This window comes from Camelina sativa, chromosome 17, assembly GCF_030686135.1.
Source record: "Camelina sativa cultivar CO46 ecotype springtype chromosome 17, ASM3068613v1".
In the NCBI taxonomy this organism is placed as follows: domain Eukaryota; kingdom Viridiplantae; phylum Streptophyta; class Magnoliopsida; order Brassicales; family Brassicaceae; genus Camelina; species Camelina sativa.
Window position 1 is genome coordinate 4,460,282 of NC_141896.1, and position 24,933 is coordinate 4,485,214.

General features: G+C 41.9%; 4 protein-coding genes, 1 long non-coding RNA gene and 1 pseudogene across 6 annotated transcripts; 4 read left to right on the forward strand and 2 right to left on the reverse strand.

Annotated features, from left to right (window-relative positions):
• The first annotated feature begins 1,854 nt into the window (after nucleotides 1–1,854).
• Nucleotides 1,855–2,202, forward strand: LOC147923320 (putative receptor-like protein kinase At1g11050 pseudogene; annotated as a pseudogene).
• Nucleotides 2,203–2,241: 39 nt separating this feature from the next.
• On the reverse strand, nucleotides 2,242–3,189 carry LOC147923321 (uncharacterized). Its single transcript, XR_015585758.1, has 2 exons — nucleotides 3,062–3,189; nucleotides 2,242–2,600 (listed from the first exon to the last, which is right to left on the reverse strand). It is a non-coding gene; the product is annotated as an uncharacterized LOC147923321 (long non-coding RNA).
• A 4,671-nt stretch (nucleotides 3,190–7,860) lies between these two features.
• On the forward strand, nucleotides 7,861–10,026 carry LOC147923322 (uncharacterized). Its single transcript, XM_087495241.1, has one exon. The coding sequence runs from the start codon at nucleotides 7,861–7,863 to the stop codon at nucleotides 10,024–10,026; it is 2,166 nt and encodes a 721-aa protein (XP_087351367.1).
• Nucleotides 10,027–10,730: 704 nt separating this feature from the next.
• LOC147923323 (uncharacterized) lies at nucleotides 10,731–12,386 on the forward strand. Its single transcript, XM_087495242.1, has 2 exons — nucleotides 10,731–11,390; nucleotides 11,487–12,386. Exons 1-2 carry the CDS (start codon nucleotides 10,731–10,733, stop codon nucleotides 12,384–12,386), a joined length of 1,560 nt encoding a protein of 519 aa, XP_087351368.1.
• A 1,723-nt stretch (nucleotides 12,387–14,109) lies between these two features.
• On the reverse strand, nucleotides 14,110–16,773 carry LOC109129864 (uncharacterized). The gene is made up of 6 exons (XM_019238842.2): nucleotides 16,674–16,773; nucleotides 15,957–16,586; nucleotides 15,595–15,843; nucleotides 15,239–15,502; nucleotides 15,037–15,164; nucleotides 14,110–14,880 (listed from the first exon to the last, which is right to left on the reverse strand). The coding sequence occupies exons 1-6, from the start codon at nucleotides 16,771–16,773 to the stop codon at nucleotides 14,110–14,112; spliced, it is 2,142 nt and encodes a 713-aa protein (XP_019094387.2).
• Nucleotides 16,774–19,726: 2,953 nt separating this feature from the next.
• LOC104755338 (wings apart-like protein 1) lies at nucleotides 19,727–24,891 on the forward strand. 2 transcript variants are annotated; one of them, XM_087496276.1, is made up of 13 exons: nucleotides 19,727–20,319; nucleotides 20,795–20,894; nucleotides 20,998–21,337; nucleotides 21,545–21,657; nucleotides 22,082–22,210; nucleotides 22,348–22,441; nucleotides 22,543–22,647; nucleotides 22,753–23,363; nucleotides 23,462–23,715; nucleotides 23,906–24,053; nucleotides 24,163–24,260; nucleotides 24,349–24,430; nucleotides 24,518–24,891. In XM_087496276.1, exons 1-13 carry the CDS (start codon nucleotides 19,859–19,861, stop codon nucleotides 24,599–24,601), a joined length of 2,619 nt encoding a protein of 872 aa, XP_087352402.1. In that variant the 5' UTR covers nucleotides 19,727–19,858; the 3' UTR covers nucleotides 24,602–24,891. The 2 variants fall into 2 exon arrangements, with proteins under 2 accessions (XP_087352402.1, XP_087352403.1); XM_087496277.1 differs by having other exon boundaries at nucleotides 19,728–20,319; nucleotides 21,545–21,667.
• Nucleotides 24,892–24,933: the final 42 nt, after the last annotated feature.

The window sequence follows — 24,933 nt, forward strand, 5'->3', positions numbered from 1 at the left end:
CACTTTAAATGAATGAATATACAGAATATGGTAAGATAGATTATTTTAGAATAATAGATTCCCTGAATATCATCAAAGGAAGAGCATCATTTTGGATGTAGCCAAAGGTTTGGCTTATTTGCCTTACGGTGTGAAACCTGCGATTTGATAACAGAGCAAAATCAGAGTTTTTGGCCTCTACTCAAAACTTTTGAGGAAGTTTGCTTTGGAAGGCAAACAAGTACATCTTTTAAAGGTAATTTACCTGAGGTAGAAGCTATACTGGTCGAACCTGTGTGAGTGATGGGAAGAAAGGATCCATCACCCACCATTACCGAGTCGTTTCCATGGTAGGGTTGAGCTTGCTGCAGATTCTGCACTGAGTTTGTGACATGAGCTGAAGAACCGGAGTCTGGAAGCCAGTCAGTTCCTTGTTGATCAGTGACCTCTGTGATTCTCATCGCAGCTAGAGCTCGTGGAACATCCTCATACTGATACCCATTGTCAAAACGATGCCAACATTTGAGAGCAGGATGCCCTGTTTTCCCGCAAATCTGACATACTACTGTGCTTCGAGTCACTTGAGAACCATCAGATGAAATCTGCTGATGAAAGCCACGTCCCTTAGTTGAGTATGAGCCTCTACCACGACCATATCTGTTGCCATTGCCTCGTCCTCTAGAGTTGTTTTGATGATAGTACTCATTTGTTGGTTGGGAGACATGGAAAGCAACATGAGGTGTGACAGCAGCGGCTGTTTCAGCTAAATATCCTTGAAGTCGATCATCATATTCTGTCAGCTTCGGTATTACATCGTCCAAGGTTAAAGCAGGGGAGCTATCAACAAGAGTCTCAATAGTGGTTTTGATTGGCTCATACTCTGCCTAGACCGTTCATGGCAGCAAAAATTTTCATCTTTTCTTGAACAGGGCTATCAACCGAGGCTAACTGATCACATATTGCCTTAAGATCTCTAAGATATGATTCCATAGACTTATCTTTCTTATCTAGAGTCTGTAAACGCCTCTGAAGCTCAAATAACCTAGACGAGGATGCTCTATTAAAGTGATTAGCAAGACACATCCAAACCTGGGTTGAAGTAGAGCAGCTCGCAACAACACTTAGTATGTCTTCTGAGAAAGAACCCAGAAGCCATGACTTGACGACCTGATCTGTACGGTACCAAGTCGAATACTCAGGATTTGTTGTCTCCGATCTGGTGCCATCAATGCTTGTTGAAACCGCTGTAGTGCTTGGAGCAGAGATGGAACCCGTGACAAAACTAAGTAAGCCTTGACCCGCTAGAAACGACTCGAACTGACTCTTCCAAAGGATGTAGTTTTTCTGTGTGAGTGTAACCGTAACGCAGTTTGAAATATTTAGGGAAGGAACTGAGTAAGAGGCCATGGATACGATTTCCATGTGCTCTGATACCATGAAAGTAAAGACACTTTAGTATTGTTGAAGTTTTAATCTTTCATTTCTCCTTAACTTACAAGAGTGTTCTTACAAGCCTTTTTATACTCAAAACCATAAACCCTAGATGTAAACTTGAGATGTCTAGAATGTTCTGCCAGATGTCATGATCTTCTTGAGCTTGACGGATCAAGGGTGGCAAATCGGTTTGACAGCTTAATTGTCTCCGTACGGTCGATGACAGGTCGTTTTCCTTGTCGTTTGTCTTCTTGTGAGACAACCGTTGAAGAAGAAGATGATTCTGTCTTGGGCTTCACTTGAGTTTCTTTGGTCTTGGGCTTTGTTGGTTTCTGATCCAACACTTTCTTTTCCAAAGTGACAGCGTTTTGAGTAGAGGCCAAAAACTCTGATTTTGCTCTGTTATCACGATTTACCACCGCGATATTGTTAGATGTAGATATGAGAGCGAGGGTAGCTGATTTTGGTTTAGCTAAACAGAGTAGAGAAGGTGAGTCTCATCTCACTACTAGAGTGGCGGGAACACACGGTTACTTGGCTCCCGAGTACGCGCTTTATGGTCAACTAACCGAGAAGAGCGATGTGTATAGCTTTGGTGTTGTTATGTTGGAGATAATGTGTGGGAGGAAAGCTCTTGATATGTCTACTTCCGGATCGCCGAACACGTTTCTGATTACTGATCGACCAGTCCCGCTCTCTCATCTTTCATACCGAATGGACGGTAACGGTTTCACTATGTCGCCTACGCTTAGCGGGACACAAATACATTCCGGAGATATGCTTCGATGAAAAAAACTAGGCTCATGTGTGAAAGTATATTTTGAATAATTTTGGAATGCAAGGATCACATTTTTCTTTAGATTTCAAATCGTGTAAACCAATTTCGAAATATTGTAGAATATCTTAAGAAACACATACGTGTATGAAAAGTTCCCTTTAGAAAAAACTTCGATTAAATTAAGTTAGAGTCGAAGGCTTGGATGCTGGGAGGACGGTGGCTCGTGGAGGTCCTCCTGGAGATACTCGTGGAGGTCTTGGAGGAAGGAAGGCTTCACAAGTGCAGTAATGATCTACGCACGCACATACTTCACAGTTATTGCCGCACAATAAAGCGCACATTTCCACTTTGGCAGGGGTGCACTTTGGAATAGTTATTGCTCCTCTCGCCTCAGCCACCATGTAAAATTCTGCAATCATCATAATTTGTGTATATCATTTTTATTTGTTTTGCCTGTTATAAAATTTATTTGTATATAGATAAGAAAAGTACATAAATTGATACTTAGATTTAAAAAGTATTACCTGTAGATCCTCTTTTTTTTATGAACATCAACATTAAATAATGTATTATGTATGTTTTTTTTTCTCTCTTTCAAACAGAGCTTTGTACTATAACTTAAATCCAATTTAATTTTTAATATATTATGTGGTTTACAGTATGAAACCTATATCATTAAAATAAAACTAGTCCCTGGCAAATTTTATTACACCGAACAAAAATGTGTTTGAAAAAATCATTAAGAAAAAGAACAAAATTATCATTATTGTATATTGTGTATATTATATTCTTGAATTTTACGAGACTATTTAAACCAGAAGAAAAATCTCTGCTATACAAATTGAACCACCCAAAAAAAGAATAACTTACGTGTTGCTGTGAAAAAAAGTGAGGCCAAGAAGACAAACTTAAGCATTGTTGTATCCATTTGTTAGTCTCTTTTTTTGTAAAGTAAAAAATAACAATTGGTTTTGATAAAGTTCTCTGTGAATCTTGATGAAACGTATATAGTGGTGGATGTATTTATAGGAACAAACACATGATCATGCCAATTTATCGCTTTAAATGAATATATATGGTAGAACAATTTATTCCCTGAATATGTTGAATACTGTTTTTGGTCAGCGCATACGTTAAATTTTGAACTTTCCATCATTAGCAAAATATTAATTATTCAAATGATCAAATCAATTGAAATTCATATCAAATCTGATCTCACATTCAACTCAGCCAGATTTCCGAACTTTGTTCAAAAATTTCGAAAAAAAAAAATTTGTACAAAAAAAAAAAATTTCGAACTAGGTACTAGCTCGCGGACTGAACTTTTCTTTTGATGAAAGTTTTAATAATTTATTTTGTTATTATGTTATTATAATAGTTTGTGATTAAAAATTCGGTGATTAAAAATTCGGTTTGTGATTAAAAATTCAGTTTGCTTATATTAAAATTTTTGTATTTTAAAAATATTTATTGAAAACCTGTCAATAAAAAATTTGCATATAATGAATAAAATTGCTTAAACCTTTGTCAATTAAACGCAATTTTTGGTATACTTGTGAAGTAAGTAAAAAAATATAAATAATATGTAAAAAGAGCAACTAAATATAGCTAATGAAAGTCTAAAAAACCCCTTTGAAAACAATTTCTTTCTGTGGCTTCCATTTTTTGTCTGTAATAAGTACTTTCAAACATTGAATATATTTAAATCTCAACTTAGTTTTATTTTCCTAAAGAACGGTGGCTAAAAGAAAAATATAACTTTTTAAAATAGATAAGATACTATATCTATATATATATATATACATTTTTTTTTGTTAATTTTTAAAATCAAAGAAAACTGTTATATATTTTATTTGATTAGATTTTTGATAAAAATTTTAACTTGTGCTGGAAAAGTTTTTTGATAAAATTTGTGGTTATATAAATTTTATTCGATTAGATTTTTAAAATCTTAGCTGTTAATTTTTTTTGTAAGGATGAATTAGTTTTGATTATAATAGATTATTTTTTTTACTTTTGTACAATTTATTTTATTTTATGTGTCCCCAATTTTCCTTTTTAATTAATTATATCTATTTAATTAATTAATCTTAATTAAATTTTCTAATGGCAAATGAATGTAATTTTTTACACATTTTAAGGTCAATTTCATATTTGTACTTCTCAATTAATATAGTAGGATTATCTGCAAAAAAAGGATAACGACATACAAAACATTTGGAAAGTTGATACTAGAGTTACAATTTCTGTTTTAGTTGATTTATATAAAACATATATATATTTTTTGTCAACCATTGGACCACAACTGGTCGGCACATTAGCCAAATTCCTACATTCGTAGGAAGCGAGACTCGATCCCTGACTTGATGGTGCCTTCTACAATTGGACTTACCTCCTGCCAATACACTAACGTCACTTCACTTATATAAAATATATATTATATAGTCATAATCATAATTAGTAGCACAAAAAGAGAAACAAGTAAACAACATTAACCACATACACAAATTTCGGTAATGTTGATGCTATTACATTTTTTTTTTTGGTTAAACTTGATGCTATTACATTCTGTTGCAATTTTTGATGAGCTAATAGAGAATATCTTCATCTTATCGTAGTTTCTCAAAAGTAATAGCTTCTAATAGCTTCTAATAGCTTCTAATAGCTTCTAATAGTTCTTATGAATTATGAACTATTAGAAATTGTTGAGTATTGTTGGGTATTAAAATTGTTGGGTACTGTTGAATATTGGAACTGTTGGGAATTGTTAGGTAATAAAAGAAATATGATTATGAGTGGTGGCTTGAATTGTTGGGTATTGGAATTTGAACTGTAAATGAAATAGAAAAGCATCGGTAATCTTGAAGCTGAAATATGTATTTGAGTGCTATCTTCTCATTTTTGGACACCAAAATTGTTGCATACCAAGTGTTTGATATAATGTCATTGAGAACAAAGAAGTTGCTAACTAATAAGAAAATTAGTTGGTTTTGATGTCTTCGGCTTCTTCGGGTTATACTTTGTTGGTTATGGAGTTGGCTAGTAGTGTTGATGAGATAGAATACAGTGGAGGAGGATCTTCTCGTTCTGGTCATAACCATTTTGGGAAAAGCTTCCTAAATTTTAAAGATGTCTTCCTAAATATTATGAAATTCTTCCTAAATTCACACAGATTGATGTATTCGTATTGATCTAGGTGAATCAAATTGTTAGTCCGTTTCAAGGAAGTCTTCATGAATTGCATAAAATTCTTCCCGAATTTCACAAAATTCTTCCTAAAATTCAATGACAACTAAAATAAAGTGTTAACAAAAACATGTGAAATTGTTATGATGCAGAAACTGCTGATATGTCAGAAGGTTTCTCTGAAGGAGAGAGGATAGATTTGCCTGGTTAAATCCCAGCTCCTAGTAGTGATAGCAACACCAAAAGAAGAGTGTCTCAAATTAGTTTTGTGGACATGTTTGAGAATTGGTTTGCTCAAGACAATGAGAAAAAGTTTTACTTCGTGTTAAGAATTGGTGTGCTTAACACACAGAGAAAAAGCTTTACTTTGTGTAATGTTTATGAATGTTTGATTATGTATATTTTGAAATGTTTATGAAGGATATCCTGAATTTGAAAGTGACAATCATAAATATTATTGAATCCTTCATAAATTTAAACAAATGTGTTTCTAACTCTCTTTTTGGTGTTTTGCCTTAATGTGTCAAAGATTACTTCCATTGATAAGAGAATTTCTGCATATCTTGGTGTTTACCAATATCTAGACTTTTTTTAAAACCATCCTGAAATCCAAAGGGATTTTAATCAAGAATGCCATTTTCTCCTTAAAACTTGTGGAAAATGCCAATTTTTTTTTTCTTGTTCAAAATGCCAGTTTCGTAGGGACCATTACGTGGGAGATTATGCAATTGCCCTTTGTTTACAAACACAATAACACGCACGTGAGAGAATTCAAATGGGGCAGAAATTAGTAGAGTGGATGGGAGACATTAATGGCTGTGCGGTTGTGGACTACGAGCATGAACAGATAGACAAAAATAATAGGTAAGTAGGCTTCTGTTAAATCATACAGAAGCCGATAGACAAAATTATACAACGAAACACAAGTCCATCGGAACACAAGTTGACAGAGAATCATACAGTAGTCGATAGACAAACTCATACAACAAACATACATGTCTGCCTCATAAGGTTGTTGGTTGTGGTACAAAAGAAAAAGTTGAATTTTGATTGACCACAAATTGAGATAGACAGATAGGTAGATAGGCTTCTGTTAATCATACAGAAGCCGATAGACAAAACATTTAGCGAAACACATGTCCATCGGACCACAAGCGGACATGAATACATACAGCAGATGATAGACAAACTCATACAGCGAAGCACATGTCCATCACAAACACCCTTGTGCAGAAAAGCATACAAATTACAAACAAAAGCCGGTCGACAAAAGGCTGAAAGACAACAAACATACATGTCTACCCCGTAAGGTTGTTGATTGTGGTGCCGAATGCCAGGAGGAAGGAAAGAATGCCAAGAGCAGTTGAGAAAATAACAGCAAACTCATACATATTGCATCTTGGGGGTGTAGGAGGAGGTTCGAATCCTTGAACATGGGCAGTATTAATAGATGGACATCTACCTTTGGTTTGGGTTTGGTCCACCGAAAACAAAACATGGGCAGTATCAATATTCTGGATGGTTTCCTCCGGAAACTGGTCCGCATAAGACATGACATTCTTAGAGTCTTGATCGGACCTGCAATGTAGAGGAGATTTGTAATGATGTCAACATGAAGTAGACAAAATGGCAACATGTCAAAAGGGAGGCACAATAAAGGTTGACAACAAAATGAGTAAACAACTAAATTGGTCTATCTCATTTTTCTAGTAATACACAACATAGGTGGACAACATAATGGATAGACAACTAAATTGGTCTATCTACGCATACACAATATAGGTGGACAACTGAATAGATAAACAAGTACATATGTCTATCTAGTATCTTCAGGTCATACACAATATATGTAGACATTAAATGTTGAGAAAAACTTGGCTTCAGGTCTATATAGGCTTTTCTAGACGTGGTGGTGGACAAGCTTGGCTTTACTCCATCGCTTTTCTAAACGTAATCCTCAAAGGACAAACGTGGTGTGTTGTACCCACGATCTGTCATCTCGGGCAATAGGCAAGAGGGCCTAGGTCGGGCTTGTCTAATGGGCCAAGAGGGTATTATTGATCGGCCCATCAGGCCCGGAGAAAGGAAGGGAGCGCGGAGATGTTTCGTGCTCGTCAGCTCGCAGCTCGGGCCCGGTCAAAGATTCCCGCATTCAAGAGGATTAATTAGGCTGCACGGATCGCGTCCTATTAATTCTGCATTAATTGGGTAATAAATGGGTCGATATAAATATGTAAGGGGGGTGTCACTTGTAAAGGATCCAAGAATATTTTCTGGAAAATAGCAATACAAATTCAAACTTTCAAACTCTTTCAATTCAGTTCGGAACTGTTTTACGGCGATAAGCTCCTCCACATTTAAATCACTTCGGAAGGAGAAGCTCATTCTCAGTTCTCACATTTGGCGCTAGAAGGAGGGGGGTTATCGCCTGACTCTCGCTAGTTCCGACTTCATACACAAGTACACTCCACACAACCACCGCTATGACGACCAGCTCTCCCAATCAGGCGTCTTTAGAGGTGATCCAGAAGCTCCTGCAGGACTTGTCCGAGAAGTCCGACCGTCAGCAAGCCGCCTCCGCCGCTCTTACTGAACGTTTCGATAGCTTGGAGGGGCAGATTTCCACTCGTCTGGAGGAAGTCACGATGTCCGTAGCCGATCTCTCGGCCTCCCACCGCGCGTACGCCGACCGGGTCGACCTCCTGTCCTCCGACCAAAACCCACGTCGACGTGCTTTGGATTTCTCCAGTGTGACTCCACCTTCCACCTCGCAAGTGGCAGCAACAGATGTCACTCCGGGAGATTCGTTCCCGCCTCAAACCAACACACAAACAGCGCCACCGCTGACTGGCGATGGCCATACTCCGGTTCAGCCGGGTGTCCTCCGACCTTCTGAGGTCCCAGTCCGTCTTCCTCTCCCTGTAGAAGGAAACACTTCGACTCCGGGGTATGTCACCAATCCCGAGATCTACCGCATGCAGAGCGAAATCCGGGATATGCGGTCTGTGATGCATAGTGCAACCACTTCGGCTCCGGATATTTTTCGAGTGATCGAGGAATCGAGGCGAACTCCCTTTTCCGATCAAATAGCTCGAGTCCGCATCAAAGATACCGGCAAAATTAAGTTCTCGAGCTACGAAGGAAAAGGAGATCCTACCAATCATCTCAAGACTTTCTTGCTAACAGCTAGCCGGGTGGACCTCGAGCCCCACGAAGCAGACGCTGGGTACTGCAAGCTGTTCGCAGAAATGTTTAGTGGACCGGTACTGCTTTGGTTCGCATCTTTAGCAGCTGGCTCCATAACAAACTTTACCGAGCTGTCGACCTCGTTCGTCAAGCAGTATTCTAGCCTAATCGAAACTGCGGTGACGGATGCTCAGCTTTGGAACTTAAGCCAAAAGGCTGGAGAGTCCCTTCGGTCTTACATAACAAAGTTCAAGGAGATCCAGGTCAAGATTCCCGGACTCTCGGACTCCACAGCCCTGGCCGCACTTAAGAACGGCCTCTGGCATGAATCTCGCTTCCGCGAAGAGCTGTCCGTGAATCGTTTCCCAACTATTCAGGATGCATTACACCGGGCTTCGAACTGGATAGTCGCAGAGGAAGACAAACTCGCTGCGGCGCAAAAACAAAATGCCCCGCCCGCAGGAAAACCACGGTTCAAAGCACCCGCCAAAAAGACTCCGCCTACGACTCCGAAGTCTGGGCCGAGCACTTTCGCATTCACTCAATCTCCCAAAAAGAATTCTCCAAAGAATTCACCGTCCAAACCTCCATTTTCACTGCGCTCCAAGAGTGGTGTACTCCCAAGTAACAAATGGGTCCGAGATGAGGACATGTACTGCGAGCTCCATAAAACCAACAGTCATTCTACCCGTGACTGTAAGAAGCTGATGCATCTCCTCACAGAAAAATATGTGGCAGGAGAAATGCCGATTGTCACAATTGAGAAATTGGAGCAAAAAGCGATTCCCGAAGTGGACGAGGACGCTCCACCTTCAAAGAAACCAAAGCAGTCGGATGGAAGTGAAGCTCCCAAGAAAAGAATCGACGTGATAATGGGAGGATCGCGTCTATTTCGAAACTCCATCACTGCAATCAAAGACCATCAGCGGAAGCTCACTAGCCCCCAGCCGAAGCGGGCTAAGTTGGTAGCAAGCGATCTACCTGAAATTTCTTTCTCCGAGAAGGAAACTGAGGGGCTGGACACTCCGCACGATGACGCGCTCGTCATCTCGCTTGATGTAGCGAACCATGAAGTCTGCCGAATCCTAATTGACACTGGGAGTTCGGTAGACTTGATTTTCCTTGAGACGCTCACCAGAATGGGTATCGGGAAAGAGCACATCGTAGGACCGCCCTCACCTTTGGTCTCGTTCACTAGCGAGACGTCAATGTCTTTGGGCACGATCACATTACCAGTGTCCACTCAAGGAGTGGTTAAAATGGTGGAGTTCACGGTCTTCGACCGACCTGCGGCCTATAATGTTATTTTGGGAACTCCTTGGCTCTATCAGATGAAGGCGGTGGCCTCGACGTACCATCAATGCGTCAAATTTCCGACCCCACAAGGAGTCCAGGAGGTTCTAGGAAGCCAAAGGATGGCCAGGAGCTGTTACCTCGCAAGTCACAAGCTCCTGATCCAATAGCAACCACAGCTCGAGGTCTCGAAGAATCCAGTTCGGAAGCAGCTAAAAGGTGACCTCACTGAGTCCATTTTCATCAATGACAAGTTCCCGGATCAGGAAATCAAGATCGGAGTAGGATTGGATAGCGAGCTCCGCGCCAGTCTGATAACCTTCCTAAAAGAAAGAATGGCCACCTTCGCGTGGTCCGTAGACGAGATGCTCGGCATTAGTCCAGAAGTTATCTCCCACGAGCTGAATGTGGACCCTACTTTCCGACCTGTAAAGCAGAAACGAAGGAAGCTAGGCCGTGAGCGAGCTGACATCGTTAACAAAGAGGTTGAACGCTTACTGAAGGCAGGACAGATACGCGAAGTAAAATACCCTGAGTGGCTCGCAAACACAGTGGTAGTCAAAAAGAAGAATGGAAAGTCACGAGTCTGCGTTGATTTTACCGACCTGAATAAGGCGTGCCCCAAAGACAGCTTTCCACTTCCGTATATCGACCGGTTTATTGAGTCCACTTCGGGTCACGAGCTGATGTCTTTCATGGATGCTTTCTCTGGCTACAACCAAATCCTTATGAACCCGGACGACCAGGAAAAGACTGTGTTCATTACGGACCGCGGAATCTACTGCTACAAGGTGATGCCTTTTGGATTAAAAATGCGGGAGCAACTTACCAGAGGCTGGTAAATCGAATGTTTGAGCATCAACTCGGGAAGACCATGGAAGTCTACATCGATGATATGCTGGTGAAATCAATGGAAGCCAGCTCGCATCTCGCTGATCTGACAGTCTGCTTCGACATCCTGAAGCTTAACCCCACGAAGTGCACCTTTGCGGTCCCATCAGGGGAATTTCTGGGGTATATCGTCACAGAAAGAGGAATTGAAGCAAACCCGAGGCAGATTAACGCTTTCCTGTCTATGAGTTCTCCTAGGACCTTGCGCGAAGTGCAACGCCTTAACGGACGGATCGCAGCTCTCAACCGCTTCATTTCCCGGTCTACGGACAAGTGCCTCCCTTTTTACCAGCTGTTACGGAAAGGGGGAAAAAACTTCTTATGGGACGCAAAGTGCGAAGAAGCGTTCGCTCAGCTCAAAGCCTATCTGTCCGAACCACCGGTATTGGCTAAGCCCAAGTTCGGTGAGCCGCTCTTTCTTTACGTAGCCGTTTCGGACAGTGCAGTCAGCGGACTCTTGGTTCGTGAGGAAAGGGGGGAGCAGCGACCAATTTTCTATATCAGCAAGTCATTTACTGGGGTGCAGTCCAGGTACCCTATGATGGAGAAATTGGCCCTAGCAGTGGTCACTTCGGCAAGAAAGCTGCGGCCTTACTTCCAGTCCCATACAATCATTATCCTGACAACGCAGCCACTTCGGACGGTATTACATAGTCCGAGCCAATCTAGACGGCTAGCTAAATAGTCTGTCGAGTTGAGCGAATATGACATCGAGTTCCGGACTCGAACCTGTGCAAAGTCACAAGTGCTGGCTGATTTCTTGATCGAACTCCCACTAGCCTCTTCGGCTAGCGACAACGTCGAAGCTCCATGGACGTTGTATGTTGATGGTGCTTCTTCCAAATCGGGGGCAGGAGTTGGGGTCCGCCTCACTTCTCCTACAGGCGAAGTGATCGAGCAATCGTTTCGCTTGGCTTTTAGTGCGTCCAACAACGAAGCCGAGTATGAATCTTTCCTTGCCGGCTTACGCCTCACAGTGGGGATTGGTGTCCGAAAACTTCGAGCTTTTTGCGATTCGCAGCTGGTCACCAACCAGTTTTTGGGGGAGTACGAAACAAAGGATGGCCGTATGGAGGCTTATCTGTCCACAGCTCGGGAGTTAGTCGCCAAGTTCGAGGAGTTCGAAATCACTAAGATTCCACGAAGTGAGAACTCCGCTGCGGACGCCTTAGCATCTCTGGCATCCACTTCGGATCCTGCGACGACAAGGATCATCCCCGTCGAAGTCATCCAGTTTCCAAGCATCCGGCTGGAGAGCACACACGTCGTCACCCGAGCAATGAAAAAAGCGTTGGCCGCTGAGGAAGCAGCTCGTAAGACGGCTGCAGACTCTTTACCCTCGGAGGATCCGGACCCTGTCTTGTCTACTCCAGTGGAAGTTCACCCACCTGTAGCCGAGCTCGGCGCGAATTCAACTCCGGAGTCATCGAGCTCACCAGCTGACAATCAAGCTGTTATCCCACATGTCACTTCGAGCGGCACGAGTTCTAACAGCTGGGGGCAGATGACTGGCGGAGCCCGATCTGGGCTTACTTGGAAAAAGGGGAACTCCCAGCCGACAAGTGGGCAGCTAGGAAACTTAAGGTCATCAGTGCGCGGTACTGCGTTCACAACGGAATACTTCTACGCCGAAGTGTAGCTGGTCCTTATCTAACTTGCGTGGCTGGTAGAGAGCCCGCGATGCTAATGCGAGCTGTTCACGACGGTCCCAATGGGAATCATTCCGGAGGTCGGACTCTGGCTTTCAAAATCAAACGGCAAGGTTACTTCTGGCCTACCATGATCACGGACTACGAAAAATATTCTCGAACTTGTGAGAAGTGTCAGAAGCACGCCCCGTCAATTCATCAACCTACCGAGCTCCTGTCTTCGGTGTCTGCACCATACCCATTCATGAGGTGGTCTATGGATATCATCGGTCCATTACATCGAGGACCAGGAGGACTCCAGTACGTGCTCGCTCTTACCGACTATTTCTCCAAGTGGGTAGAAGCGGCAGCCTATGCGAAAGTAACAAGTGACGAAGTGGAACAGTTCGTGCTTAAGAGCATAATCTACCGCTACGGTGTCCCATGTGAAATCATCACGGAAAATGGCTCACAGTTCATCTCCTCGAAGTTCGAGGAGTTCTGCGGGAAGTGGAAAATTCGACTTAATAAGTCAACTCCTTGTTACCCGCAAGGTAATGGGCAAGCCGAGGCGATGAATAAGGTCATACTTGCCAACTTGAAGAAACGGCTCGATGCTCGTAAGGGGCGTTGGCCGGACGAACTTCAGGGCGTCCTTTGGGCGATCCGAACAACACCTCGGCGGGCCACTAATGAGACACCTTTTTCCCTGGTTTACGGAGTTGATGCCGTAGTCCCAGCAGATATAGAAGTACTCGGAGTCCGTACTTCGCTAAATCCACCTCGACCTGAAGAGAATGAGGAATTCCTACAGGATACTCTCGATACAATCAACGAGCGTCGGGATCAGGCCTTGGTTCGGATCTAGAATTACCAGAACGCAGTAGCTCGGTACTATAACTCCAAAATCCGAGGTAGACCCTTAGCAGTTGGCGACCTAGTCCTCCGGAAAGTCTACGAGAATACCGAGGAGCTCAATGCAGGAAAGCTGGGAATTAACTGGGAAGGACCATACAAAATTACTCGCGAAGTCCGAAATGGAGTCTATCAGCTCGAGGATTCAGAAGGGAAGCCAGTCCCGAGGTCTTGGAATTCTTTACACCTTAAACTCTTTCACAGCTAATTTATTTGTATCGAACTACGATTTGGCTTGATCCCGATAAGGGTACGTAGGCAGCCCACTTCGGGTCCAGCTATCCATATTAATAAAATTTAAAGTTTTCTTAAACTTTTTTATTAATAATGGTTCGTTAAAAAAGAAAGCCGAAGTCTGACTTCGCATCTATCATATTAAGCCGAAGTCCAACTTCGCAAGCCTAAAACCGAAGTTCTCACTTCGTACTCAGCTTTACTTTAAAGCTAAATATTGCGAAAACTCTAAACCAAAGTCCTCACTTCGTCTTCCGCTTTACTTAAAGCCAAAGCTCAGTTTTGCAAAATTCTTATCTAAACCGAAGTAATCACTTCGTACCCAGCTCTACTTATAAAAGTTGGGATGTCATTTTTTCGAACTATTTAACCGAAGTTCTCACTTCGCGTTCATTTCTGCTCGTACCATCTTTTCAAACAAAAGATTATGGAAATTTAGTTCACATTAAACAAAAGATGACACAACAAAAAAACAAATAGTTCATACGGAGCGGTCACCATGACCAAAACACTCCGAAGCAAGTCTAAAAATAAGTACTACAAAACAGGGGGGCAACTCGTGCCAAGACAACCCCAGAATAGGAACTATTGATTTGGAGGGGCAGGATCAGACGCCGCCTCGGAAAGGGCCAAGCCCATCTCCGCTAGCTCCCCTTCCGACCTGGTGGTCGCCAGATAGTCGTCCATCCCCTGATTCGAGAGTTGCCCGAGGTTAGTGCCGGACTCATCGATTGTGACGCTAAGCGGGTGCTCGTTGCATAAGAGATCGGGCGTATCCGCCAAAAGGTTTGAGAATGCAGCGAGGTCGAGTTCACGGGGAGTTACCTTAGAAACATTCTCGTCAGCTTCGACCAGCATCCGGAGTCCGAGCTCGGCCTCCATATCTTGGATCTCGCCCCTAGAGATCTCTTCGACCAGCATCCGGTTAGCCCTGATCTCGGCAGCTCGGATCTGAAGCGGGGCTAGCTTCTCCCTCTCTTCGAAGGTGACCTTCACCTCCTCGACCAGAGGACGGAGAGTCTGCCTCATTGCCTGCCTGTCCTCCCTTCGCACCCTCTCAATCTCGCAGCTGTTGCCAGCCTCGAGTAGCTGATTACGGAGTTCGATCTCGTGCAACCTACTCCTTGCTGCCTTCGCATCCTCTGCGGCCTCGTAGTAAAGGTCCCCCGCCTTCTTTAGCTTGTCTCGAAGGTCCTCGTTGGCAATTCCGAGGTCGAGCACCTGTACCTCGGCTCTCTTCATCCGAGCCCGGATTTGTTCGGCTTTCTCCATGGTAGCAGCGTTCTCGGCCTCTAGTCTGGCATACTCCTTCACCTGGGCTTCCAGGTCAGCAATCTTTTCCCGGAGAAGGCCCACCTAGGAAGATGAAGGAGAGGCAAAGAGCTGATCTTCATAAGACGCTACCGAGGAGTTGAACTCGATCATTAGCTGGGAAATCGCAGTTCGTTAAAAACGGCGAAGGTGGTAAATAATTAAAAAAAAAAAAAAGCTGAGGAAGCATGTGTCACTAACCTCGCCAATCTTGTCCGCGAAGCGGAGGAAGTTCGAACGGTTGAGTTCGGACATGTCCGCAAACGCCGGAACCCGAACTCCTGGCCGAGTGTAACTCCTCATCAGATCAGCTGGGGACGCAGGGGGAACTGAAATGGACGAACGATGTCATTCTACTTGGTCCCCGAGACCCAACAAACAAAAAACCTCGAGTTATCATTACCTCGGGGGGAGGAACGACGTTCCTTTGAAGGCGGCCTGCCAGAGGAATCCCCGGACTCCTTAGATCTCCTCTCTGAGGAAGGACCCCTATCTTTCGAGCTGGACTTACTTCGCTCGTCTCCTGACGAACCAGTCCAAGCTCGGCTCTTCTCGCGAAGAGGCGAGGAAGTCTCAGGTTCCTTCCTCTTTTTGGATGAGTCCGCCCGCTGGGAACTGACCTCGGCGGGGGGAGTTATAACCTCCCGCGGCTCGTCACTGGAATCAGCTACAACAATTACGGCAGGCTCGGACGAACTGGGCAGAGGTTCGGAGGCCCCCGCAGGCAGCTCGGAAGAACCAGTAGGGGGCGAGCTTTGCCCTCAGCGAGCGCTGCCGCCATGTTCAACTTCGCCTCCTTCTCGGCTATTCGGCAAGCCCGTTCCTCTCTGTAATTCATCTCCGAAACGCTTATGGGGTCGGAGCAAACGAGGGAACGACTCCTGAGCCGCGCTGTGGATTCTCTAATCCTTTCGCACGAAAAGGAGTCCCAGGCGATCTGACCCTGGCTGCAAAACCTCGAGAAGAACTCAACAAATGTAGGGCAAAGCAATCCGCGCTCGAAGTGATCTGGGACAAGAACGACAAGGAGTAAGTAACAGAAAGGAAAATAGTATATTAAGGACACCTGGCTAAGAGCACCGTTCTACCAATTTTCGAAGTCCACCTTAATATGTGTGAACTTGCGAGGTGGCCGAAGGTGAGCTCGTTGACCGGGAAGAAAAAATACGACTTCCGCCACTTCTCATCCTTCTCGGGAAGGTCGTCAAAGACCTTCAGTCCGGAAAGCGGACTTACATAGAGCGTTCCCTTGGTCCGACCAGTCTTCACCGTGTACACTTGAAGAAAGTCGGCTAGGGATAGTTTGTAGTCGAACTCCTCCCCCAGAGTTTGAAGACACATGACGCTTCGGACGAAGTTCGGGCACATCTGGGGGAGAGCGAAGCCCAGTTCGAACATCATCTTCACGATAAGTTCGGGGAGAGGAAACGACAGACCGCACGCAGAGAAGAATATCTCAAACGCGCAGCAATACCCTGGGGGAGGATTTTTCGGTGATTCGTGAGCCCCCGGGAATTTAATTTCAATCTCCGGTGGAATCCCAGTGGACCCTCTAAACTCGGCTATATTCTCCGCCGAGAGAATTAACGGTGGGTGAGGGCCGTAAACGCCCGTAATCAGGGGTTTCGCGGTTTTACCCGACGAAGATTTCGGAGGAGACATACTCTTCGAGCGATTAGTGTGAGAAGAAAAAGGAAGTTGAAGAACTTTCCGGCGAAAGTAAAGAAGTTCACAGGGAAAAGAGAGAGAGTCTAAGAACAGAAAAGCACGATTGAAAAATAAGGGTGAGAGAGAAGTCGAGTTTACCTTTATACACGGAACAAGGAAGCAGTGATTACCTGGGGAAGTGAAAGGTCTCACACCGTTTTCTTTCTCTCTTATAACCAACACGCCACCTAGTGGGCCCCGAGGCTTGTTCGGGAAGGCAAATCCCATCATTATCACGATCAAATCGTGGGGATATGGGGAATATTCAGTTTCCCGAAGTTGATCGCTTGAAGGTTAAAAGTCTCCCGAACTGTTCAGCTCGGGAGACTTGGGGGGCAACTGTTGTACCCACGATCTGTCATCTCGGGCAATAGGCAAGAGGGCCTAGGTCGGGCTTGCCTAATGGGCCAAGAGGGTATTATTGATCGGCCCATCAGGCCTGGAGAAAGGAAGGGAGCGCGGAGATGTTTCGTGCTCGTCAGCTCGCAGCTCGGGCCCGGTCAAAGATTCCCGCATTCAAGAGGATTAATTAGGCTGCGCGGATCGCGTCCTATTAATTCTGCATTAATTGGGTAATAAATGGGTCGATATAAATATGTAAGGGGGGTGTCACTTGTAAAGGATCCAAGAATATTTTCCGGAAAATAGCAATACAAATTCAAACTTTCAAACTCTTTCAATTCAGTTCAGAACTGTTTTACGGCGATAAGCTCCTCCACATTTAAATCACTTCGGAAGGAGAAGCTCATTCTCAGTTCTCACATGGTGGACAACAAAATGAGTAAACAACTAAAATTGGTCTATCTAGTCTTTTCTAGTAATACATAATATAAGTGGACAACAGAATGGATAGACAACTAAATTGGTCTATCAAGGCTCTTCAAGTCTAACACATTATTGGTAGACAATATGATGTGCCTTATGACTAGACGGACATGTTTGGTGGACAACAAGATGAGTAAATAACAAAATATGGTCTATCTAGGCTCTTCTAGGCATACACGATATGTGTAGACAATAGAATGGGTCGTGGTGATAGACAATATTAGTGGAAAACGTTTTTTTTGGTTGACGTTTAATTCGAGTAAATACGGATGGACATCGCAATTATGCTTCGTCTACCCTAACAGTTTTCCAACATAACAACCATCAAAAACCAAATAACGCAGAGGACAAGTGATGGTGGATGGACAACAGATTTACCTCTGTCCAGCGGCGTTCGTAAGATCTCCCTTAATAATATCGACATCTAGTAAGTCCAAGTCATGACTGAAACAATAAAAGTTAGGGTAAATAGAAGAAAACAAGAGGAAAAAACGATTAAGATCAGTTTCAGTTAAAATCATACCAAGCGTCGGGTGGCTGCAGATCGGAACGCAATTCTGGAACTCCCCCCCCTCGCGGTGGCTGAAGGCAAAGGAGGAGCATTGGCCCGACAAAGGGTCTGGATAATGAAATTCATCACTTCCAGTCGAGATCTCTGATTTTGTGAGAAGAGAACGAGGAGGACTTGTCGAGATCTCTGATTTTGTGAGAAGAAAACGAAGAGAACGAGGAAGACCAGTCGAGATCTCTTTATTTTTCTTCACTATTAAATTTCGAGAATATTGGATAGAAAGAATGGAGAAGGGCATAATAGTATTATCACAATCTCTTTGTGGCAGGCGGGAGAAGAGAAATGGGTAAGTGGCATTGGAGAGAAACAATGTTACTGTTCATGGCATTATTCGCAATATTCTCAAATCCTAACTTTTTATGAATGTCATCCTGAATTTTAAGAAATATTTCCTGAATTTCGTGTATTTCTTCCTAAATTATCAAGGAGTGTTGGGTGCTCATTTTTCAAGTTGCATGATCAATAGAAGGATTCTACCAAGACTCGAGTTGCATCTGCACAAAGACAAATGAAATCCATATACCAGAAAATAGATTCAGGAAGGTTCACATCATGTTTTTTTGTTCTCCTTCTTCTGAATCACTTATACTCTTTTCATCTTCATTGACCCCAAATAGCTTTGTACACATATTGTAGTCTCTAATTTCACCAGCAAAAATCTCATTAGAGTATCAAAAAGATAAATTCTGCAACAAGAAACAAAAGCTCCAATCAAAATCTAACTGCTTTCCTTCTACTCTTCAACAGATCCTCATGTATTTGTCTTTGTTTCTCAATCAAATATGATTGTCTTTTGTACCCAGAACAATCACGTTTAATCACAATTAATTATTGTTCAGCTCTTTCTAATATGACCACCACTGGAGTTATCTTCTTCTTCTTCCTAATATACCGTTTCTTCCTTCTCTTCTTCTGTAACCTCAGATTCGACTTCAAATTTTCCATTAGAGATGCATGAAGATATTCTTTTCTCTTATTTCTCAGTTTTCTCTCTCAACCGATCTCTTATCTTATCTTCGATTCAGATCTGATTGGTTCATCAGTGGAACACCATCATCGGTTAGGTTTGGAATCAGAGAAAAGGAAGAGTGAGAGAGAACATGCGGTAGATGCAATGTCACTTCGACACTGTTTTAATTTTATTAATATTTTTTAATAAGATATAATTTTGTGCTAGTTTTGGAACATTTAAAAATATGTGCTAATTGTGGAAGAAAAATTTAAAATAGTGTTATTTTTGTCAATTGCCCTAATATAAATTATTTAATAATATAGATGGTAAAATATGATATAATTGCATAAATTATGAACTTTCCATCATCAGCAAAATATGATGTATTTCAATAATAATTCTATTTTCATAACTGTTAGAATTATAAATTTACACCCTTCATATTTTATATGAATTTCAATTGATTTGATAATTTTTAACCATTTTATTGTTTTTATACTTATAAATCTATCAAGCCCGTTGTCAAAAAAAAAAAAAAAAAAAAAAATCTATCAAGCCCAAATCAGAATTCAACTCGATCTGTTTAACCATTTAAACCAAGGAGGATAAACTGAAGTACTGAACGTCTGAACCTAAAAAAATCATAAAAAGTATTGTGTATACTGTATCATCATGTTCATTGTGTAATTATGCAATTTGAAGTCCCAAAGTGTCAAAAATGTTTTTTTTTCTTCCCATAATAACGTAACGTTAGTTAATTAAATTTTAAAACATTTTATTAAAAAGGTTAGTAAAAGTAACGGCCAATCACGTTAGCAGCTCTCTTCTTCATTCAGAGAGCTACAGATCTTATTACGAGCGTACTTTTGTATTTTGTCTTTTATTCCCGAAATACCCCTTTGTTTTCGATTCCTCACCTAAAAAAAATCGACCCCAAAAATTGCAAAATTCAACGACTCGTCTCGGCGATGATGGAGCGAACCTACGGCCGCCGTAAGCCGGGTATTCCGAGGACCTTATCCGACACTCTCAACGACACCGTTTCGCAGACAGAGTATCTCTCTTCGTCTTCGTCGCCGGACATCGAACCTATAGATTACTCTCTTCTTCCTTTCTCCAGTCAAGAGTCTTCCTCTCTTTGGCATTCTTCCTCAAGGTCAAATTTCCGAGATGATTATCCACAGAACGGAGGAGGAGGAGGCGTACGGAGGGCGGCGAAGAGAGTGAGGAACGGTGAGGCTTTCGGTTTTACTTCAACTTTGCTCGAGGCTCAGGAGTTTGGTGAGCTGATGGAGCATGAGGATGAGGTTAACTTTGCGCTTGATGGGTTGAGGAAAGGACAACAGCTGAGGATCAGAAGAGCTAGCTTGTCTTCTTTGCTCTCGATTTGCGCATCTCAACATCAGCGTCGCTCCTTGAGAGCTCAGGGGTATACATACACACGCCCTTACTTAGCCCTCTTTTCTTAGGGTTTTTTTTCGATCTCTGGGGTTTGATTTTTGAGAAATTCTCTTAATTGGTATGTGGGTTTTGTGTAAAGGATCTGTTTGAGTTTTGGGTTTTTCATTATTTTTCGGTCTTCTGGATTTAGGGCACGATTTGTTTACAAATTCTTCGATGCCGACAATGTTTGAAGTTTGCTTCTTGCGTGAATCAGATTTGTGATGGATTTAGTCTTTATGATTGTCTGAAGACGATTAGGGCATGTTAGTGTTGAGAACTTTTGAGTATTTCTAGGTTGTGGTGGATTGGAGCATTAGGGTTTGTGTTATGATCCACACCATTTTTTGTTTGTCCTATTAATTGATTCGTTGGTTGGGTCCATGAGAAGTCCTAAATGGATGCTGAGTATCATGAACTCTGACGATAAGATTACCTAATTTTGTGGGAGCTTATTGTTTCAGGATTTCCCAATCCATAATTGATGCGATATTGGTTCTTAGCCTTGATGACATACCAAGCAATCTTGCCGCAGCCACTCTTTTCTTTGTGCTAACTGCTGATGTAAGTGACTTGCAGATGCTACTGCTTTATATTTTTTTTGTTTCTCATTCACCTTTTCATATTCTCCGTAAATAAATTTACCAGTTCATTTTCATGACTCCAGGGTCAAGACGAGCACTTTATGGAGTCACCCGAGTGTATCAGGTTTCTGATAAAGTTGTTGAAACCTGTGGTTGTCACTAGCACCCAAGGGAAGCCACGCAATATAGGATTTAAGCTCTTGTCATTACTTAAAGATGTTGATGCAGCAAGGGATCCAGCGAAAATAAATGATCCAAGCTCCAGTGATATACTTTCAAGAGTTCAGGAACTTCTTGTTAATTGCAAAGAAATGAAAATGAATGATGGCTGTAATAATGAAACAACGAGGCCTGAGCTAAGTACGAAATGGGTAGCTTTGTTGGCCATGGAGAGGGCGTGCTTATCCAAAATTTCTTTTGATGGTATTTAAAAGTTTTGCCTCTTCTGTTGGAACTAATGACTAGCTAACTATTTCGGGATCGTCTTAGATATAGTTAGATTTATTTTGCTTAAAAGTTCCTGTCCTCTCCAGTAATTTATTTTGATTTCCTATTAGCGTAGATTCTAAGGTGATAATATTGTGATCTTTTGTTTATTGTCAGTAATTTAGTTCATTTCCCCTCATGCAGATACTTCTGGTTCTGTGAAAAAGACCGGAGGGAATTTCAAGGAGAAACTGCGAGAACTAGGAGGACTTGATGCAGTCCTTGAGGTGGTTATGGATTGCCACGCTATTATGGAGGTGTGAACCTGTATGTTCTTTTCATCTGCATTAGTATCTTTTATGATAAGATAGAAATTGTAGTCTACGATAACTTGTATAAAGCATCTTAGGTTGTTAATTTTGTAATTGTATAGGTATTTACAGGATCTATTCTTTGTTTAAGTCCAATTTACTGCTGAAAGTTGTTTAAGTGAATGTACTTTCTTTTATATTGTATATTGAAAGATAGATTACTTGTTGACCGTATTTGCAGTGGTAAATGACTTTGTTTAAACTCAGAATAAGTTTTTTTTGACAAATTTGCAATAAAATAAGACACTTCTATTGTTGGCAGTTTCATGTATACTCTCCTTTGTCGTGATTATCTTCATTCATTACTGGCAGTTTACAATTGCATTATTTTATATCTATTGAAAGAATCTAATACAGATGATATATGCAGCGCTGGGTGGAAAATGACGCACTTTCCGTCCAGGAAAAGAAAGATAATCTGCATAAACAGAGTTTAATGTTGCTTCTGAAATGTCTGAAAATCATGGAAAATGCTACGTTCCTCAGCACAGACAACCAGGTATCTTATAGTATATTGGTTTCTAGATTCATGACAATATTCTTGAGATTCAGACGTTAATCAACTGTTATCAAGTTGCAGTATATATAACTCAATGCCTATTATAATATAACTCTAATGCTAATTGTGTGTTTCAGAATCATTTGCTCGGATTTAAGAAATGTTTGGGCTCTCATGAATCCAAAATGTCTTTCACAGAGCTCACGATAAGTGTCATTAAGATGCTTTCAGGTTTGCAATTGATACCATGTCTTGTTTTGAATTGTTACACATTATGACTTCCGCTCGGTCTATCTTCGCTTATCCTGATTTCTGGTTGGACTGATGGCCAGGTCTTCACCTACGTGGAGGCTTTCCAAGTCCGAATAGGAACAATGTGAATCCTCACAATTCAAATGGTGATAATTGTGATTCTATCTTGGGAGCAGATCGGAAAGGTAAATTATTCTTATAGCCACAAATGAGTCTGTCTCCTCTCACTCTCTCTATTCCCCCTTTGATCTCTGTATTTTTCTATGCTAAGCCGCTTCTCTCTTTTGCAGTTGCCAATGAGGTTGTGACAATCAGTTCAGATACATGCTCGACTGTTGGCTCTGTCTCCAAGACTGTATCCCAAAGAAGTCATTCCATAATCCATTTAGATTCCTCACCAACATCAATGTCGGGGTCTCAATCAAGTGTGTCTGGGAATGAGCCTACTACGTCAAAAACAAGAGTCGGTTCCACCATCTCTGGTACATTTGCAGGGAGATTAGCGTCATTGGGTAGTGGCATTGCCAGAAGTACTTTAAGGACTAGTCAAGCTGAAGAACCAAGCTGTAAAAATAATGGAGGTTTTGCATCCCCTGAGGACAGCGAAGATCCTTTTGCGTTTGATTTGGAAGATCCTCAACCTTCCAAGTGGGCAGTAGTGTCCGTAAAGCAAAAGCACTCTAGAGCTCAAAAGAAGAAAGGATGCTACAAACAAAGTAAAGATGACAGTTTCTATCAGCTGTTCTCGAGCCAAGATGAATCATCAAACCATAGGTTGGATTCCCAAGAAGAATCAAGTGACAGAGACTGCAGTACATCGCTGCAACCATCTTCTTGTACAAATGACATTGATGAAGAATGTCTATGTCTTTTATCTGATTGCCTTTTAACAGCCGTAAAGGTAATTTTCTTAGTCTTTTAACACCCTGTTTGCTGATCTGTGGCGAAATTCTCTTAGCTGGAGTAGCAAAAATTTAGTTCAAGATTATCTATTTGCAGGTTTTGATGAACTTAACAAATGACAACGCTGTCGGTTGTCGGCAAGTTGGTGGGTGCAGAGGGCTCGAAAGCATGGCTGAATTAATTGCCAGACACTTCCCGTCTTTCACCATATCTCTGCTTTTCAGTGAGATGGAAAAGAAGGGATCATCCCATCAGAAGAAAGACGCACATCTTACAGATCAGGAGTTAGAATTTCTTGTTGCCATCTTGGGATTGCTGGTAAATTTGGTTGAGAAAGACGGAGTGAACAGGTTGGTGCAAACAAAATCTCAGCTTTTACCAATAACGTTTTAGATTTTGCTTTATTGCGGTCACACTCTATTAACACCATCATGTGGTCGAGTCAATACAAGTTAAACTAGTCACACTCGTTTGTCTATAACCTTTAGTCACAGCGGAATTGGTATCTGTTTTCTAATCAAGCAACTGATATTTTTGTAGATCACGGCTTGCTTCAGCTAGTGTTCCTATCACAAAACCGGAAGGGTTGCAAGAGAGTGAACAGAAAATGATTCCTTTACTATGTTCAATCTTTCTCACTAATCAAGGATCAGCAGAGGCCAAAGAAGAGACAACTACATTCACCTTAGTGAGTAGCCGTATCACTGTTGTTTATTTGAACTTCGAGATCCACAGAAAAGGCTTTTAGTATTAAACCTGCTGTGTTTTTTTTTCTCTCTTTTTTTTTTTGTATTCAGGATGATGAAGAAGCTGTTCTAGAAGGTGAAAAGGAAGCGGAAAAGATGATTGTGGAAGCGTACTCTGCTCTACTACTCGCCTTTCTTTCAACCGAAAGGTACTTTTTGTTTTCAATCTCAGTATATATGTCATAATCCATCTAATCTTCGACTAGAAACTAACATGCTCTTGGACCCCACTAGCAGTAGAAGTATACGCAACTCCATCAAGGACTATCTCCCGAAACGCAATCTCGGGATTCTTGTACCGGTCTTGGAAAGATTTGTGGTATGTGCCTCTTTAACACCTTATGGCTATTCGATTTCAGGCTAGGAGAACCCGTTGAAGTGATTGTGTACTATGTTTGTTCTTCAGGCATTTCACATGACTCTGAAAATGATCCCTCCGGAGACGCATAAAGCAGTGATGGAAGTGATTAAATCCTGCAAATTACCGTGAAATGGGTTCATCCAAGGGAAAATTAATTATTCATTCTCCATTTTCTGTGTACAGCTTCTGCAAGAAAAGAAACACTTGGAATGCTTTGGGGTGATCACTAACTCTGGTGATCATGTTGATGTATGATATAAGGCTACTATTAGTACGTTAGTTCTATCTTTTAGAGTTTTACTGTCTGTCTCGGCTTAGGGTTGTTTTAGTTGTCTTTTACAGTTTTACTCTTTACTCTTACACTCCATTCTTTTGTAGTTTTCTTGACTAAATCATATATACAAGTTTGCTCTACGACCTTTGTCTTCTAATCTGTTCCATCGTTATATGTATGTGAACAT

Coding starts and splice junctions, on each gene's coding strand:
- LOC147923322 (XM_087495241.1), top strand. CDS start 7,861: ATGACGACCAGCTCTCCCAATCAGGCGTCTTTAGAGGTGATCCAGAAG.
- LOC147923323 (XM_087495242.1), top strand. CDS start 10,731: ATGGAAGTCTACATCGATGATATGCTGGTGAAATCAATGGAAGCCAGC. Junction 11,391..11,486: donor CAACGCAGCCACTTCGGACG/GTATTACATAGT, acceptor ACCTGTGCAAAG/TCACAAGTGCTGGCTGATTT.
- LOC109129864 (XM_019238842.2), bottom strand. CDS start 16,773: ATGATGGGATTTGCCTTCCCGAACAAGCCTCGGGGCCCACTAGGTGGC. Junction 15,503..15,594: donor GGCGGCAGCGCTCGCTGAGG/GCAAAGCTCGCC, acceptor TAATTGTTGTAG/CTGATTCCAGTGACGAGCCG. Junction 14,881..15,036: donor TCGCGGACAAGATTGGCGAG/GTTAGTGACACA, acceptor TCATCTTCCTAG/GTGGGCCTTCTCCGGGAAAA.
- LOC104755338 (XM_087496276.1), top strand. CDS start 19,859: ATGATGGAGCGAACCTACGGCCGCCGTAAGCCGGGTATTCCGAGGACC. Junction 23,716..23,905: donor GAGAAAGACGGAGTGAACAG/GTTGGTGCAAAC, acceptor ATATTTTTGTAG/ATCACGGCTTGCTTCAGCTA. Junction 24,261..24,348: donor GCCTTTCTTTCAACCGAAAG/GTACTTTTTGTT, acceptor CCCCACTAGCAG/TAGAAGTATACGCAACTCCA.